Source organism: Ceratosolen solmsi, unplaced genomic scaffold (genome assembly GCF_000503995.2).
Source record: "Ceratosolen solmsi marchali unplaced genomic scaffold, CerSol_1.0 scaffold10, whole genome shotgun sequence".
In the NCBI taxonomy this organism is placed as follows: domain Eukaryota; kingdom Metazoa; phylum Arthropoda; class Insecta; order Hymenoptera; family Agaonidae; genus Ceratosolen; species Ceratosolen solmsi.
In genome coordinates, this window is record NW_011948412.1 from 8,826,629 (window position 1) to 8,845,977 (window position 19,349).

Consider the following 19,349-nt stretch of genomic DNA (forward strand, 5'->3'; position numbering starts at 1 on the left):
AATGTTTTAAATGAGTGAAAATTTAGACAATGAATGGTAAAAGTTTTTAATAAAAGTTTTCAAATTAAAAGTTAAATAATAATACATCGAAATAGATTAATCGACTTATTTGTTGAATTTTTAAATTATCATAATAAAACAAGATAAACTTTATAATTTATACTTTAAATCTATTTTAAATGAATTCGATTGACAAACCGAATGCAACTAATTAATTGCAATTATATTATAAAAACTAATTTTTAAAATTCAAAAAATATATTAACGTAACTCTTCCAAGTCGAGATTAATTAGATTGAGCATTTGTCATAATATATTAAATAATAATATTACAAGATTTGTATAAAATATCAACCTCTCTACCTTTTCTATCACATTATTTTGTTATACAAAATTTTATTCTTTATGCATCTAGAAATATTGTTATAATGAATTTTGTATATATTATTTTATAGCGCGATAACTAATTTTTTTAGTTAAGAGTTCCGTCTTTACTGTCCACGATATAAAATTAATTTAACAACGAAGGACGATCGGAAGTCGTCATAAAAAGATGCATAAATATTATTAAAAGTTTGTCAATCGCATTAGATGTAAGAAATTACATGATAAATAGAGAGAACACAATAGAGTTTCGTAACATTACGCAATTGTAAAAATATTATGAAAAGTTTAATGCACAATTATGAGAAAATCCTATGTAATAAAATATTATTAATATTTTAAAGAGTTGAAAAAAAAAAAATTATCTTTATTAATCTTTATTATTTTTATTAAGTACGTATATAAGATCATGTACATTTTTCAATAAGAATGAAAAATTCAAATAAATTTATCTTTAATAAAATTATGACTAATGAAAACATACTTTTATGTTTCGTTTTTTTTGTTTTTTGTTTTTTGTTTTATTTTATTTTTTTTAATTTAGTTTTATAATATATTTATCAATAAAAAGTATAAATAGTATAAACCATCAATTTGCTTAATATGAGATTTTTTTCATTCAAGTGCACTATTAAATTAAAATAATAAATAGATAAAATCAATAAACTAAAATATCATTAAATACGTTTGCACTTTTAATAATATTTATAAAACCTATGCAATATGAAATGACTATAGTAAAAGTAGAATATAATTAATTTAAAATTGAGAATTGAATTATTCAGGTCTTGTGGATAATAAAATCCCATTCTTCGTTCCACCTCAGTTTTAGTATTTCCTTTGCTGACAGAGGAGTGATACCGTAACTCAGTGCAGAAAATTTACAAAAAACGAATACAATAAGAGTAATCCAAGATATAATGCACAACTTGTAACCAATTAAAATAATCTTGAAATTGCAATGAAAACTGAAATGTATAAAAAGAAATGGATTAAAAAATTTCTATTCTTATGGGTAATAAATAATAAGGAAAATAAAATGAAAATTAAATATAAAAATCGTATATTTTTCGCAAGAAAGACTTTTTAATAAGCGAGTAAATTTTATAGAGAGCTTATTTGGTAAATGATATGTATGAAAACTTTGAATCAATAAATCAAAAGAAATAAATCGGTAAAAATGGGCACTAATTTAATTTGAGAAAGCATGATGTTTGAAATATATTTATTTACTCGTGCTAAATTATCTAATTTATAAATCAATTTTATTAATTAATTCATAATTACTCATTAACAGATACTTAAATTTATATATTCTATTTTCTATTATTTCTTATAAATCACAATAGAACATTGTTTTAAAATCTGAAAATCTCATTAGCTCTAATAATAAAATAATTTGTAGTTTACCTTATAACATTGTAGATATGATCTATTGTTGCTGCAGTTAATAATACTTTAAAAACAAAGGCTGGCAAATAATGATGTAGGAATAATGTACGTTCAACAAAAAAGAATGGTAAGAAGTGAAGTAAATATCCTATTAAAAATATTTCGCCAACAGTAATAAAACGTGACCATTCGTCTTCTAATATATCATGATACATTCTTTGTCGCCTCATTAAATAAAAAATTAATAATGATGAGTAAAATAAGAGAGCTATCGTTCCTGAATACCAAATAATTACATTGCCGAGTAAATGAACTTGGGCCTGTAATATTTAATTATTTGCCAAAATCAACTAAATCAAATAATTAAACTAATTCAAAATGTTAAACGTAAATTAATTAATTGCGTACATTACTCTTAGTAGAAACCCAATAAGCAATTCCTCTTGTCGTTATAGGCCAATCTAACGGACTGCTAGAATACATATGAGTATTTTGTACTTCTTGACTATTAAATAGCATTTTAGTTTGCAATTCAATAAATTTTTCCCAAAAACTTAGAATAGTAGCTTTGAGTGGAATCATTTCAGCATTAAGTAATTCTCTTTCTCTTTGTTTTTGATCTTCACTTTTTGTATAACGATGCTCTTCGACATTCCATATTGAATCCGATTGATCAATAAGTCGATCGGCTACTATTTCATGCTGATTAAATCCCCAATCTGGTAATTGCCTTCCACTAAATTTTAGGGCATACTCAGAATTTATATGTATTAAACGAACCTGTTATTAATATAAAATAATGTTCTTAATATTTATTTTTTATTGAAAATTACATTTTAATTGGTTAGATTCAAAAATGTATCAATATGTAATGGCGTTACTTGTGACTGAATTGCGTGCCAAACATTTCCAAATTGATCTCGATTTGCAATTTCTAGTTTCCATAGATTTTGTGCTGGCATCGAAACATTATAATCTATATAACAAGAAACTTCTTGGCTTTGGGGTGTCATTGGTGCTGCAACGTCATGAGAGTTTAATGCCCGACTCGTAATACCATGAACAAGCTGTATAATATCTCCATGCTTAATCGGTTCGCTAGGTCTTGTTACCACCAAATCATTCATTTCTGGTTTTTTAACAATCCACCAATTATTGACATCTTTAAACGAATAGCACGTGACCTAAGATGTATAATTGTTCTCATTTTATTATTGCATGAGAAATATTTCCTTTAATAAATAGTAATGAGTATACTAACCTGCTGTTGATGTGAACTTCCACGGCCATCTGTATACCGCAAGGGATAAACGTGATCATGGCTGTGTAGCCAGCAGGCCCTACCGTGAGTATGTCTTAAAGTAATTTGAGAGCCATGCGTAACTTCTATCGGTTGGCCTTTGGTAATACTTGCTAAACCCCCTTCTAAGCTCGCTTGAAAAGCACTAGTCATTACAGAATCATGTGGTCCAGCTTTTGTAAGTGTCAACAAATGTGCATAAAATACACTTAAGTATACAAAAATTATAATTATTCCTATTACTAATAATCTAGCAAAAAGATGCAAATAAAGAACCACAGCTGATAATGTCTTTCTAGGAATCAATGACCAATAGTCTCGAAAAATTAAATAAAGAGCAAGAAGCAATGAATAAAAGCCAACGTACTTCACGCTAAAACAAGAAATTTTGTTGTTAAATAGTAATCTGATGAAAAAAAAAACAACTTCGTTTTCAATTCAATTACGAGGATTTGCAATTTGGTATTCTTTTGTATTCTTTTAACGTTTTAAAAATGTTATTGCATCTGATGAATAACTCAATATTATGTACTTCATATTATTTTAAGCTTCTATAAAAATTGTTAATGTATTTTGGTCGAGCGTATGTTTTTTTCAATAGATTATAAATGTATAAATGTACGTGTATAAACAAACCATAGAGCACATGTTAAATTTATTAATCCTAGGGCCAACCAAAACCACCAGGCTAAGGTTGTTGGATCGTCCATAATTTTCCTAAACTTCATAATACATAATAATCCCATCAACAAAAACTGTATCAAAATACTTTCCATTAAGATGAATCTCGACTGAGTCAAAAGAGCATTATCTAAATAAGAGTTTGTAAAGGAGAAAAAATTATAAACAATCGTCATAACAAGTTAATCATAGTATTTTTTGTTATTTTTCTCACCAAATAGTAACAATAATGCTGCGACGGCAGAACTCCATTGTTTTAAACCTATTTCTAATGCTAAATGATAGGTTGTAGGAATTATTAAACTGCCGCATAATGCAGGAAGTAATCTTAATGCAAATAAAGGCACAGTGTCTGTATATAAAGAGCCAATTCTATCGAACTTAAAATTACCATCGAAGCCGGCTAAATAAGCAGCGGCAGCTATAAGTTGTTTTCCAAGAGGTGGATGTAAATCAAAAAAGAATGTGTTCTTCATATAGAGACCAACATACTTTCCATAATGTAATTCATCAAACCTAAAAGGATTGATTTATTATGTATATCAAAAATAAAATTAAGACTGGATGAATAATATTTTTACTTACACTATACTTTTAGGCTCTTCTAGTCGATATAAGCGAGTGCCAAGACCCATTAACAATAACAGCAACGATAAGAGATCAATTTCAAAATTTACCTTTATACGTGTTAAGGTTTTATTTAATGTAGTTTCAGTTTTCTTTACTTGATTTTTAGAATTTTGCTAAAAAAAAAACAATAGATTAAAATAATTATTTTAGTTATGCCAATCATATAGGCGCATTAAAAACTAAAATTAATTAAAAAAATCAAAATCATTAAATATATTAATACAATTTATTTCTTATAAAAATAAGAACATTTTAAATATTCTACTTAAAATTAAATAAATGAAAAATATGCAGGATAAGAATAAATAAAATTTAAAATCTCGCAGATTTTAACATAGCATTAAAATTATTTTAAGACTGCTACAATTATTTATCTATTCAACGTATGTCTGCATTTATAAGACAAAAACATTTTTCTATTTTAATTTTAATGCTCAAATATATAAATCTTTGTAAAATAGGATAAAAAATAAAGGATACAAGATTCAAAACAATTCATTATTAAATCTTTAATTATTTAATTATACTTTGGTTTCTTTATTTTGATTTTAAATTTAACTTATAATTTAAAAAAATTCTTTATACAAATTTGAAGGGTAACAACATGCATCAAACGCAAAAATGCTTTTCTTCGTCTTTTTTTTAAACAACAAACCACGGCAATTTATAACAAATTATTGCGTTTATAAGATGTTTGTAAGATGAATTTTAATATACGTACGTAATTCTTTAGAGATTCTTTAGAGAGATGAGTAGATAAACAATATTTGTCATTTTCCGTAATTTCTTGACTGGTTTGTCTACCTTCACGGATTTTACCTTTATTCTTACGCTGAACATCCATCCTGTATTTTATGCCTTAAATTTACTTTTTTTGCATATTCTAACAAACTTGTTCTAACTCTAATGAAAATTTAGTACTTCATTATTCAAAACTATTTTACTTATAAAAGTTCTTTTATCGCTGCAACAATAATCATTCGCACACTGTCAACATAAAAAATAAACACGAAGATGTCTATAACTCTTAATTTGTTTTCATCTCGTCAAACATCTCTGCAATTAAATGTACATTTATCTATACAAAAATAAATGCTTATACACATGATTATGCAGGGTGTATACATCAATTCTTTCGATCCTTTCACTCTTCCTTACTTAGCTTCACATAACGGTATTCTTCCGTGGTTCACATTTCCCGGATTAAAGTACACAACTGGAAAGATCTCTCTCTTTCTCTCTTCTCCCTTGCCATCGCTACGCCGCCGGCGCGGCCGCTCGCTCACTCTCACTCTCTCTCTCTCTCTCTCTCTCTCTCTCGCTCGCTCGCTCGCTCACGCGCACACAGGCACGCACTCGCGCATACACGTTCTCCTCTTTTCCTCCCGTACAATCTCTCTTCTTTCTCTTGTACATTTGAAAATTTCAAACCTAACCCGAGATGATGCATGCCATTGAATACATGTCGGATATAAATTTCCTTATCGATATACCGGTATTATTTTATAAGAACTTATCTGATTAAATAATCTACAGTCACATTGGTTTATATTATCACCTAGATAATATAAATTTACGAAAAAATTTAGTACACATAAAGATAGAAAGTAGTAAATGTTTTAAACGTATAATGAGCAGCCAAGAAGATAATGCAATAGAATGTCCAGTTTGTTCTAAAAAATTTTCTACCATCGTAATCGAGAATCACGTTAGCAAATGCCTTTTTCTTAACGAATCAACTGGTAATGAGATATCGATGAAGAGATCTTTCTCAAAGGAAGATAATTTTGTTATAAAGAAGGCTAAGCATAGTTTTGAAGGGAATATTCAATCTTTTACTAAATCGCCGTCAAGATTAAGTAATCAGGATGGTTTTGAACACGAGAAAGAAAAATCCACCTCTAAGAATGCGGTATTGATTTGTTGACTTATTAAGAAATTATTAGAAGCATTCGAATACGTAGATTAAAATTCTTGTAAATCAAAATTTCATTTTCAGCCCTTGACTATTGCAGATAGAAGAACGGTATCAAAGGATTCGGTTCCTCTTGCTGAAAAAATGCGACCCGTTAATATTATGTCTTACATTGGACAAACACACGTGATTGGACCGCAAAGTATGTTATATCAATTATTAAGTAAAACTGAAATACCAAATATTATTTTGTGGGGTCCGCCGGGATGTGGAAAGGTATTTGTATTAATCAAAGTATTCGATATTTATTATGTAGTATGTGTCATTGAATAATTTATTCTATTTAGACATCATTGGCCAATGTTATAGCGAATATATGTAAACACTGTCCTGGAGGGAAATATCGGTTTGTTAAGCTTTCCGCGGCGATGTCTGGTGTGAGCGATGTAAAAGAAGCCATAACAATTGCCTCTAACGAATTAAAATTTGGTCGCAGTACAGTTATGTTTATGGATGAAATACATAGATTTAATAAAATACAGCAAGATATTTTTTTACCACATATCGAATCAGGCGTTATTACATTGATTGGCGCTACTACCGAGAATCCATCGTTTAATTTGAATTCGGCTCTACTGAGTCGATGTCGTGTTATAGTTTTAGAGAAACTTTCTATTGAAAATTTGATAACGATATTAGAGAAGGCGGTGCAAGCTTCAAAAGGATTAATATGCGATATAACCCAAAAGGTATGAATATGAATTAATATGTCTATCATTATTCATAATACATTATCTAAAAGGTTTTCGATAGCCAATCATTTTTACTAATACAGCGACAGTACAACAAAGCTTAATAAAATAATTTATATAAATTGTTTTTTCTTTTTATAATAATTGTTTTATTAAATGATTTAACGATTGAGTGGAATGTTGAAAAATTAACTTTTCAACTAACTAAGCGGTTAAGTAAAAGCACATATTTCTAATTTAATTAATTTTTTTTTTTTTTTTTTAAGAAATCATTAGGCGTGTCTAATTCTTCATGCGCTGACAGCAAATTTTCAATCGACAAGGACACGATAAAATGGTTAGCCGAAACTTCTGATGGAGATGCTCGTATTGCTCTTGGTGGATTAGAATTAGCTATACAATCTCAAATTTCTAAGAATAACGAAGTTGCGAGTCAAGATCTGACGCTACTCTCACTTGATGATATTAAAGAGAGTCTGAAAAAAAGTCATATGTTGTACGATAGAAAGGGCGATCAACATTTTGATATTATATCAGCTCTGCATAAATCTGTTAGAGCAGGCGATGAAAATGCTTCGTTATATTGGCTTACAAGAATGATGTCAGGAGGCGAAGATCCTATGTATATTGCTAGGCGATTAGTTCGTATGGCAAGCGAAGATATTGGCTTAGCTGATCCAAAAGCTTTAGGTAAGAGTAAGATTTAAAAAGCACAACTCTTCAAATTAAATCACTGATTAGAAAATTTAGTTTCACAATTCATTGGGCTAAAAGCAAAGGATACATATTTTTATTGTGTTATAATAAATTGTATAGGTATAGCTGTTCATACAATGAACGCTTGCAAAATATTAGGAATGCCAGAATGCGATGTGTTGTTGGCCCAATGTACAACATATTTAGCAAGAGCACCAAAGTCTCGCTTGATGGAAGATGCACTTAGAGCAGCTCAACATTTGGTATCGAACTACAGAGGTGCCCAACCGCCAGTTCCTCTTCACTTGAGAAATGCACCTACAAAATTGATGAAAAATCTTGGTAATTTTTTCTCTTTGATGTAAGTCAGTAATCGTTGTGAGTATTTATTTACTATTATATTATTAAAATATTCGCAGATTATGGAAAAGGATATAATATGTTGAATAAGAATGAGTCTGGACTAATTTATTTGCCCGAAGAACTTAAGAATATCGATTTTTTCAACGAAAAGTAAATGCGTTATGAGTTACTATTAACTATTTACTTTCATTTCATCTCACGGCATAGACAATGAAAAATTTATTTATTATTAACTTTCAAAATAACATTGAACCTAAAGTACAATTGAATTTAAGCTGTAAATTATATATGTGTAATATGATGTTTATATATAGTAAGATATATTTAAGATAAATAATTATTTCTATTCTACTTTCGTATAAATTTAAAATGAGTTAAATAAGTTATATAGTATATATTAATGTTTTCAATAATAGCAAAATGTACATATAATTATATTTATTATTTTTATATTTATATTGATAATATGAAATAAAAAAATAAAAAGTATTTTTATAATTTGGACTATATTTTATGTAAATTTTTATTTTTTTTATTGTATCATTCTCCAGGCGAATAATTAATTTACATGTATTACAAATTTCAATAAAATCACAAATTAATAAGTAGGAATATAATTTATAAAATCAAAAAACTGATATGATAAACAGTTTATTAATCAAGTCTATTAAACAGAATTTTTCAATAATTTTACGATTATTTCATTGAATTAATAGAACGTGAATAATATGTTTAATTATGAATACCCGAGAATTATAATTATTAAAGCACTTGATTTTTTTATTGCATAATTCTCATAGAATTATATGTTTGTTTCCGAAAGTCCATGAAACTTTTTTATATTATAATGCATAAGTAGTATGATTATTATACTTTGTACTTCTAATGATATATATTTAGCTACTAAATATAATCTTTCAGAACGTTTTCGTAATAAAATATTTTATCATTTTTGTTTAAATTATGCTACCTACTAATGTAACAACAGAATTTTACAGAAAAAAAAAAGAAAAACTGTTAATTTATATATAAATTCGATAATATTTTTTAGCAGATGACGAAAATTTTTGGTAATAAGTTTATAATGACTACATGTTTATTGTTACATTGCCATGCATTTCTGTACTTATTATAAAATAATTTGCTTGAACGAATTATAATAGAAATTAAATATTTAAATAATTAAGAATTGTTTTTTCATATGTGTAACGATAATCCTTCTATGTAATTTTATTATTATTAATACTTTTTAGATTTGTCAATGTATTTACAATTTTTTTTAAAGTTCCTTTTTGATCAATTATCCATTATGCTGCTTGCAAAAGACAGTTATAATATACTTTTTACACTGTCATTCTCATTTTGTCAATTGCAATAAATATAAACCATAAATTTATTATTTTCATTAATAAATAATTTTTATTTTACATAATATAAATCAATTGGAATTGTATGATTAACGAATTAGACCTTTTATATAATGAAAAAGCATGATAAATTTATCTATTTTACGTATTTTATGCACATAGGCTTCGTATTAAAATGTGTAAAGAGAGAGAGAGAGAGAGAGAGAGAGAGAGAGAAAAGAAAAGAATTTAGAACATATATTAAATATATAATTGAAATATAATATTAAACTTTAATATAATCTCGCATTAAAAAATTGTGTCGTATTGTAATATTCTCATAATTATAATGTATAAAATTGCATAATTTACAGATTTTATTAACTTTTTACAAGTTCGTCGTTTACTGAAACGAATAATTTCTTTATTTTATTTATTCTATCATTAAATTTTCTTTAATAAACATTATATATTTCATGCTATGGGTTGCTCCTATTTTAATTATTCGGTTGTATTATTTTTTCAAAAATAGTAAGAAATACGAGAATTGTATCGATATTTATATGATTATTTGTACAATCCAAAGCTATTATTACACATAAATCGGATACGCGTCAATTGCAATAGATTATGAATCATTAAGTAATTAACAAAATTTCAAAATACTTAACAATATTATTACTTTTCTCATTCGTATTTAATACATTGTACAGTACAATATATATATATATATATATATATATATTTTCTTGAATAGTATCTTTTATCTTAAATAGTCCTTCGCAATCTCTGCAATATAAATAAATACTTAATGATTATTTGTAGTGTTTAGCGAGTGAGTTACAATTATCTTTATAAGCAAAAATGATTGAAAAAAACTACGCCTCTCTTAGATTTGCATGTGATTTTTATAAATAAATGTGGGCTTAAACGAGTAATATTTAGCCATCGCAATGTGTCGTACAGAAAAATAAATTCGTCGTGGTCGCGTAACGCTTCCAATGTTCTAAAATTGTAACCCCGTACTCGAGTAAAAATGTTTCACTTTCACTTACAATAGACTTCAATTTCAAAGCAAAAGAAAAATCAGATTTATTAGCTTTAAAGAATTATTTAACATGAGCAATGATAATAATAACGACAGCGATAATAACAGAAATATTAAAGCAATTGAAAATTTAATTGGAAAGGATAAATATCATCGTGTTCGAGCGAATGTAACAAAATAGTTGAAACCCATGACAAGGGGAAACGAAAAGATTTTTAAAAGGAAGAAGTCGAAGTCATCTATTATGCTATGATACGCAACTTCTACGTATAAGCTTCATACGCGCATAGAGGAAGGTAATGTGAATAGCTTCGAGAGTGGCTGTAACATATAAATCTGCAATAATATGTAACACGTAACAATATTAGACGCAGGCATATGATTATTTCAGGTTTTAAAGCTTTATTGTTAATTGTATAAAGCCATTAACGCTTTCTCAAATCGTTCACTTTTCTAAGGCTTTCGCTATTACGTTTATGAGTCTTATTTATCCTTCGATGCTTCTATCCATGCTAATTTTAATCAAATTAATTTAATCAATTTTTTTTTTATTTATTTATTTATTTTTTTTTACCTATCCAATAATTTCTTTTTCTTATTCACTGTAATAGCCAAGCGCGTAGGTATCTATTAATTTAAGTTATTAAGCATTTGAAGAAAAAAAATAATGAGTAATAATGCCGTAACGATGTACAGAGAGAGAGAGAGATCTAAGGTAAATCTACGTGCGGTAGACTCAAGTAACGAAAACGGCAATAACAACGAGTTTCTCGTATTATAATAATCCAGCTGCATTGCTGTAATTTTGCGAACGTAACGTTGCTTTTTCGAATAATTAACGAATAGACGAGTGAGTAGCGCATCGTTTCCGGTCTATCGTTGCTCGGGATCGTCCAATTCGCGAAACTCTGCCTATTCCCACCCAAAGCACCCCAAAGTACCAATGGCTTACATTGCCGATTGTATCCACATCGGTACTTTTTGAAATCATGCGCCTCGGCACTATTCCTTAATACCCGTGAAACACGGATTTCTAACCGCATCAATAGCATTACAATCGCAATGGAAAATTTAGGGTGGAATTCTGTACGCGATTAAAACTCGATTAAAACGCAAATATGGGAGTGCAAGAACATAGCGTGTTAAAGCTTTTATATAGATTTAACATTTGCGTAGAATGAAGCTGTGAGACACATCCGATAGAGTAGCAAAACAACACATTATTCGACTAGGTTGCGCTGAAAATTTTAAAAAGACAATATAAAATTCTTATATTACATGCAGGTCTTAAATATGCAAGATTTGAGTGAATTTAAAGATAATTCGATCGCCAATAATTAGGGCGTATTTTGGTGACTTATTTTGATTAATCGAAGAAGCGTAGTCGTGCATTGGAATCAAACGTAATCGCAGGTTAAGGAAAGGCACACAAAGTGCAAAAACTTTTCTTTTAAAATGGATTTTGTTTTTTGCCAAGGAGTAAAATGTACTTATATATTATCTCATAGACATTCGAGATTTTCATTAAATTTATTATCCTTTTTATATAAATATCCAAAAGTTGCTGCATGTCGACAAATTCACTATCAAGGTAGGTTAGATTTTCAAAATATTCCAAATATTATTAAATGCAAGTTTCTGTTTATTAATTCTTTGCATTAGATAAGCATCGGGAGCATTTATGCCATTTGAATAATTTTGATATATCGAGTAATCAAAATGATAAAAGGTTTATAATAGCCAGTCATAAATGCATTATTAATACTATTCAGTATAGTAATTTTTTTAAAACAAATTATTCAACAAAATCTGAATTGCCAATCAATGATTCTGATAATTCGAATGTAAAAAATGTTTCCTTGTTTCAAAAAATGAAACAATTAACTAAAAATTATTGGAATGTTCTTCTACCTGTACATATTGCTACTTCGCTCTGTTGGGTATCCATGTTCTATATTGCTATAAAATAGTAAGTTATAATTACATATCTTGGCGAGTAAAATTTAAAATGCATTAAATGAGATTTTAAAGATTTTAATTGGCTACTGTTTCCAGTGGTATCGATATTATTGGAATATTGAAATCTTTACATTTAAACGATAAATATTTAGATGCATTGCGCAATTCCAACGTTGGCGATTGGGCTCTCACATATGCTTTATATAAAATATTTACACCCATTAGATATACTGTAACTATTGGTGAGTCATATTGTTCTATTATTTTAAACGTTTATATATTGCGACTGTAGTTTATCATTGTACAAATAATGTAAGATATCTTGTATTATTTTCAGGTATGACCACTGCGTGCGTTAGATATCTTAAAAACATTGGATACTTAAAGTCTGTAAAGAATATGGAGGTTAGTAACACTTTTAATTGAATAGCTTCGCGAGACATTTAATTCATAAATATTAACTTTTTCTTTATTTACTTTAATTAACAAATTTTTAATCACATTTTTTCACGGGCTGCAGCTTACCCATGAAATTTCAAATAAGAAATTAATATGTAAATATTAATAAACATTTGAATTAATACTTAGTTTAGTATATATATTATTATTTTTTATTTGGTAGAAAATGTCTGTAATGTGAATTTACAAATTATAATAATTAGCGACTTAATTTACGCATTTCATATAATAATATAGTTCAGAAATAATTTATTATGACCATAATTGGAATTCTATTTATATGATATTTGTTTACTAGTTTATTTTATTATTTAAAATAAAAACACTTTTTATCTAATGTAGATATACCATTTCTTAAATTAGTATGTATTTAATACCATGAAAAATAATTAAATAAACAATAATATTTTCGAGCATTTATCTGTATATTGTAAAAATAATTTAAAGGAGATATAATCGAATATAATAATATACCTTATGATATCATTCATTTTAAGTTTACAATTAGTGTAATTAATAAAATAAAATATTTAACAACAAAATTTAATAGCAATTTGCACGGTATTATGTAACATAGCTATTACATATTTTTCATTTTAGGTGAATTTAATTTAATTAATAAAATAAAATATTTAACAACAAAGTTTAATAGTAATTTGTATGTTATTAAATAAAATAGATGTTATTGTGAACAGTAATTAAATAAAACTGTAAATTTTTAATTATTATATATTATTTTGACTATTTGAAGGAAAAAGTGGAACGGCAAACGTAGAAATATCCGATTAAATTTATTTATTAGATGTATTGAAACCAATAAATGTCATTATATTTTTAACTTATTGAAAGGCATGCTCAAGAATAATTATTCCTTTCAGATTTATAAGTAAAAAAAAAAAAAAAAAAAAAAAAAAAAAAAAAAAACAATCGCCTATCAAGGAAAAATATTAATTTAATGTTGATTATTGGAGACAAATTGCAAACAGCAATAATTTATTATATTATCAATGTAAAGTTTTATGTATGATATAATGAGTAATAGTTTATCCAGTATTTTTTTAAATGTATTAAATTGAATATTTTATAATAGCATCATAACTCAATGATATGGAAGAAATGTAGCGAGTCACTAAAGTACAAAATTTTTTATACAAAAAATTTAACGATCAATTTAAAAGAGGAAATAATATTTATTACTGAATTTAATAAATATCTATAAAACTGTAAAAGTGATTAAATTAATTAGAAATATATACATTCATTATCTAAAATTTTACACAAATAATATAATATATAAATTGTGTTACACAAAGATTCTAATTATTATTCTTTACAATTAAATAGCATTTAATACATACATTAATGTGGTATCAGAACAATTAAACAGACCAAAATATTTTTTTTATATATTTACTGTCTTATTGTATACCATGAAATAATAACAATTAGTTGTATCGTGTACTATTAATTTTAGCAAAAATGATTTGGTATATCTTAGTTGGATAATTTATTTTATTTATAAATAAAAAATAAATCATACCTTTAAGAGAATATCTTTTTACAAATAAAAAACAATATAATTAGAAATGATATAATGATATAATATTATAAAGTTTATAGTAATTTGAAGAGAGCAAATAATCAGACATGTTTCCATCAAATAATATATTTAGAAAAAAATTAAAACTTTTATTTATTAAATCCTTTGTTTTATTAATTATTTTTATATTATTTATCTACAGCATGATGTATGTACATTTTCCACAAAGAATACATCTATTTCTACCAGAGAAAACAGAATTAATAAAAACTAATGTTTACAAGCTCAGTAAAGGTAGCAAGGGTATTTTGTTAAATATGTTTGATCTGTCGAAATTTATTACGTTGCTTATTGCAATTTTCTAAAATATATATATAATTTTTAGATGCCAGGTGTCATTATAATAAAAAAAAAGTGTTACATATTTCATGAGATTATTTATTTATAATTCTCTAAATAATATATTGATACAAATTTTAATTCCTATAATTTATTTATTGTTTAGTATTTAATTATATTTTGTTCCAATTTTAAAGTAATTTATATAATATTAATTTCAGTTTTTAAAGTTCAATATTAGATTAGAATAAAATATTCCGCTATAACTGTAAATATTTGAATAAAATTTAGTTTAATAATGTAACTTAATAGTATTAACCTTACTGAATGGCGCATATCAAGACAAAAATGGAAACTATTAATATTAAAATTCATATTGATAACTAATGTACAAAAAAGACTATAATTACAAAGCAATATTTTTTTCTTCAATACCGTGAAATTACTCGTAATCGAAATAATGTAAAAAATGAGAGTAAATTAAGTTAACTCTTTCTGAAAGATATTTTATAATGTTATGCTCACTGCTTCAACGGTTACTTTATAAAGCTAAGAATAAAAATAATATAAAAAAAAAAAAAGAGTAAAACAATGAATATTGTTTTAAGAAATAATTTTTTTAATACATTGATATTTAGTTTTTACGGACTTGTGTGAACATTTAGGATCGTATGGACACTTAACATAAAAAATTCTTGCATGTAAAATTAACTTATTTTATCTATAGTTAAATAATATCATTAAGCCTCATCCAATGCAATATATTTTAACTTTTCAAACATTCTATTTGATCGTTAAGTAATAGTCGATTTGTTTATTAAATTTATTATAATAAATACATCATATTATGGTTATTTATGATATTACTTTGCAATTATACATTTTAAAAGCGTTACTTTTTCTTTTATTAATATACCTAAAAATTATTCGTTAAATAATTGCTTAAGAGTGTTTTAAATAATATTATTTTTTAGCAAGATATTTTCTTTTATATAATAAGTTATAGCATAAATTAATTTGTAATTAAAATATAAAATACCTATATTATTGCTTAAGTCATTGCACTACTTTATAATTTTCAAGAAAAAACATTTTCGTTTAGTGAAATAATCATTCATTCTCTTATAAAAATATATTAATTATATTTGTATTTAAGAATTTGTTAAATAAAGTCCTATAATCAAATTGAAAATTTGTAAAGTACTGTATGTAAAAATTCCCAATCAATATAATTTACATAATTCTCTCATAGCGGTTATTCAAAATTTAGTTTGTCACGCTTACAATGCGCTAATTAGATATTGACATGGCATAAAGTATATACGCCACATAAATTAATTAATTATATGCTATTGCTTGTTGTTATTAAAACGTTTACAAAATGACAAAACATGCAAAATATAATGCACAAATTTAACATATATTTTAAATGATGAACATATTGATGTTCTAACAAAACTTGCTTTTGCATAAAAATATTAAATTATACATATTTAGTTGCTGGAGATTTAAAATATCTTTCTAAATATGAATTATGTACACTTTGATACAAAAAGTTAATAAAAAAAATTAACTTCGTTTAAATATATCAATAAAATTCCATAATCATTTCGATAAACAAAAGATAAAAATGAAAATATTTTATTCGTTATAATTGAAAATTTAGATTATATTATTTTTATACTATTTTATTTCGTTAAAACTGAAAAATAAAAACAATTAAAATTGACAAAAATTTTAAAAAAATTTTTGAATGAATCACAATTAATGGATGGCATAGTTGATGAATATATTTATTATGAAATTGTTTTTGAATGATTAAAAAAAGATCTATAATAAAGATTGATAAAGTTCACTTTTCGAGCTATATAATATGAATTTCAATGTACAATTATTATATAATTATTCTTATGTCTATAAAATTTACGACAAAATAAATCAATGTATTTCGATACATAAATATAATATAAATATATAACAAAAACAAAAGGATGTAAAATGAATTTTTTTTTAATTTTAATAGACTATTATAGTTTTAAAATTTTTCGTTATTCTCTGTACGTAGAGAAATTTAAATAACCAAAATTGATAAGTTTTATTAAATTTTAAAAATATATATGATCGTGAAAATGAGAATATATACAATTTTTCAATAATATGGCAAGAATAAGAGTAAAATTAAATATTTTTCAAGTTCTAATTTATTTTGATATGCTAATTTAGTTTTGATCGGAAATAGAATATTAAAAAAAAAAAGTTTTACAACAGATATTGAATTTACAGGAACGCTAATATCGGCGATATGCTAATTTAGTTTTGATCGGAAATAGAATATTAAAAAAAAAATAGAATGTTCATTGAAAAAATATTAGTTTAATATTCCTTTAATATGATGTACGCGTTGTTTTTTTTTTATTGATTCTACGTTGAAAGTAAAATATTTACTTAACACACATGTAAATTAGAAAATATGTATAAATGGAAAACATTTTTTTCAGTTTTAATTGGAATTTTGAGTAATTATTTATCTTACATATCAAATACAAGTAAACTCTTAATGTTAACGCCGTAAATAAGCATTAAGTTTTTTTTTTTATTTCATTTCAAAAGCATTGCTTACCCTTTTAATATTGTGCAGTATAATTAGAATTCAACTGGATCGTGAATAATTTTATAATTATATCGGAATTATTCTGAACAAAAGTCATTGAAAGAGAGAGAGAGAGAGAGAGAGAGAGAGAGAGAGAGAGAGAGACAGACAGACAGACAGACAGAGATGAAAGTAATCATATTCAAGTGTACAAAAATCATTAATAAAAAGTCAGAAAATGATGTATTAATTGTATAATTTCACAAATATATTTACAAAAATTTAGGCACTTAAAATTTATTAATAAATCATTTGCTACTTTTCACTACTTATTAATTGTATATTTGCTACTATGAAGTTAATTATACATGAAGTTAATTATACATTTAAAGAAAAATGATTTATTTTTAAAGATTATAATTGTGAATAAGGTATAAAATAATGTATACTTTACAAGTGTTAAACACATACGCATGTACACACATACACATAAAAATTCACTCAAAACTAAATTCTTAATTTATGAACAATTAAAATTAAAAGTAATTAATTTGTATTTTCTATCTTATATTTCTCTAATATCATCTATACAAAACCTTTGTTCGCTGTACAATCGATGTGTTAAAAATCGAAAACAAAAACTTGGTCTTAAATATATTTTGTTGAAACCACATAAAAAAAGTTATGCGATTATTTATTACATAAATATATTAATGAGAAAAAAAAATTTAAAAAAAAATTTTTTTTTTTAATAATCTACCTTTTTTAATATACATAAAGTTAAATATAAATTACATACGCTTAATTTACTAATACAAATATACACAAACAAATCATCTAAATTTCCAGTAAATATAAAAAGTGTAAAACGTTCTGAGCATAAAGTAAGCTTTAAATAATAATTTTCAATGCAGGATATATATATATATATATATTATCTCAATTATAAATATTTTAAAAACGAATTGTTCAACAATATATGAACATTTTTTGTCAATTAATTGTTAGGCGTTCTAGATTTTATCCATAATTGCGCCAAGTCAAGTGAAATCTTTTAAAAGTTCTAAAGCATTGGAAATTCGATAACAATTATAAATAATAATATTTATTGTTGAATCGTATAATTTAGATACATTCACTGTGATAAAAATTAACGAACGGAAGTATCTTGAATAATGATTTTTGGCATGGACATTTACAAAAAATATCTTTCTTAAAGCGCCTCTCGAGCTTCAGCTTATATTCACGAGTAATCAAAGACTATTAGTTTGCAGGAAGCAACTTATTTATTTAAATATATAATAATGAGCATAAATATTAAGGCGCCCCGATTCGCAATGATCAGGGCTACGAAATTATTGCTAAACGCCAGACTTGCTCCGTAAATTGATTTCAAATCTTTAGAATATAGAGGCCAGCTGAGTACAATGCTCTAATCATTGCATAGAGTCATTAATAAAATCTGTCGTTATTTGCTGTCTCGATTAAATGTATAAATAAAATACCCAACGCTACGATAATTCGTCTCGGATAAAATTATGACGAACCTGTTGGCTCGTTGTGTGTGGCATGGGCCAGTGGGCCGTTAAGAATCGATAGGAGCAATTTGAGACTTCGCGAGTCAATTCGTTAATGAATTATGAATTGAGGAAAGTTGGTCATGTTCTTTTTAACGATCAAAGCTAATCCTCAATGATTAATCGTTTGTTCCATCAAAATAATATAATGCACCGTTAGCTTGTTTAACGATAACATTGAAATAGTACGGATTATTAGATTGCGATGAAATGCTTGAAAATTATGTATTAGCACGTATTGTTTTATTTTATTTGCAAGAAGTTTGCTCGTGAATCGTCGTCTCGAATTGCCTTTACTATTCAACAGTCCCTGCATTAAACATTATATTAATTTTATTATACAAAAATTACAACAAAATCCTTGTCGGAGGCTCCGTT

At 25.7% G+C, this 19,349-nt stretch overlaps 3 protein-coding genes across 3 annotated transcripts; 2 read left to right on the forward strand and 1 right to left on the reverse strand.

Moving 5' to 3' along the window:
- Window positions 1-1,061: 1,061 nt before the first annotated feature.
- rt (Protein O-mannosyltransferase rt) lies at window positions 1,062-5,389 on the reverse strand. The gene is made up of 10 exons (XM_011508229.1): window positions 5,109-5,389; window positions 4,343-4,500; window positions 3,972-4,273; window positions 3,713-3,887; window positions 3,038-3,449; window positions 2,658-2,960; window positions 2,185-2,556; window positions 1,795-2,096; window positions 1,140-1,352; window positions 1,062-1,092 (listed from the first exon to the last, which is right to left on the reverse strand). Exons 1-9 carry the CDS (start codon window positions 5,229-5,231, stop codon window positions 1,166-1,168), a joined length of 2,334 nt encoding a protein of 777 aa, XP_011506531.1. The 5' UTR covers window positions 5,232-5,389; the 3' UTR covers window positions 1,062-1,092; window positions 1,140-1,165.
- A 553-nt stretch (window positions 5,390-5,942) lies between these two features.
- On the forward strand, window positions 5,943-8,304 carry LOC105369010 (ATPase WRNIP1). Its single transcript, XM_011508241.1, has 6 exons — window positions 5,943-6,299; window positions 6,387-6,578; window positions 6,650-7,051; window positions 7,321-7,744; window positions 7,871-8,092; window positions 8,170-8,304. The coding sequence occupies exons 1-6, from the start codon at window positions 6,018-6,020 to the stop codon at window positions 8,265-8,267; spliced, it is 1,620 nt and encodes a 539-aa protein (XP_011506543.1). The 5' UTR covers window positions 5,943-6,017; the 3' UTR covers window positions 8,268-8,304.
- Window positions 8,305-12,267: 3,963 nt separating this feature from the next.
- Window positions 12,268-14,832, forward strand: LOC105364742 (protein FAM210A-like; the record flags this gene model as incomplete). The annotated part of the gene is made up of 4 exons (XM_011502754.1): window positions 12,268-12,476; window positions 12,563-12,708; window positions 12,804-12,871; window positions 14,668-14,832. Coding segments are annotated over 4 exons (495 nt in total), but the record flags the coding sequence as incomplete, so codon positions are not given.
- Window positions 14,833-19,349: the final 4,517 nt, after the last annotated feature.

Bases quoted from the DNA above. Each gene is read 5' to 3' on its own strand.
- rt (XM_011508229.1), bottom strand. From the start codon at position 5,231: ATGGATGTTCAGCGTAAGAATAAAGGTAAAATCCGTGAAGGTAGACAA. The intron at 4,274-4,342 runs GTAAGTAAAAAT...CAATCCTTTTAG, and splicing joins GAAGAGCCTAAAAGTATAGT to GTTTGATGAATTACATTATG. The intron at 2,097-2,184 runs GTACGCAATTAA...TAAATATTACAG, and splicing joins GGGTTTCTACTAAGAGTAAT to GCCCAAGTTCATTTACTCGG.
- LOC105369010 (XM_011508241.1), top strand. From the start codon at position 6,018: ATGAGCAGCCAAGAAGATAATGCAATAGAATGTCCAGTTTGTTCTAAA. The intron at 6,300-6,386 runs GTATTGATTTGT...TTTCATTTTCAG, and splicing joins AATCCACCTCTAAGAATGCG to CCCTTGACTATTGCAGATAG. The intron at 6,579-6,649 runs GTATTTGTATTA...TATTCTATTTAG, and splicing joins GTCCGCCGGGATGTGGAAAG to ACATCATTGGCCAATGTTAT.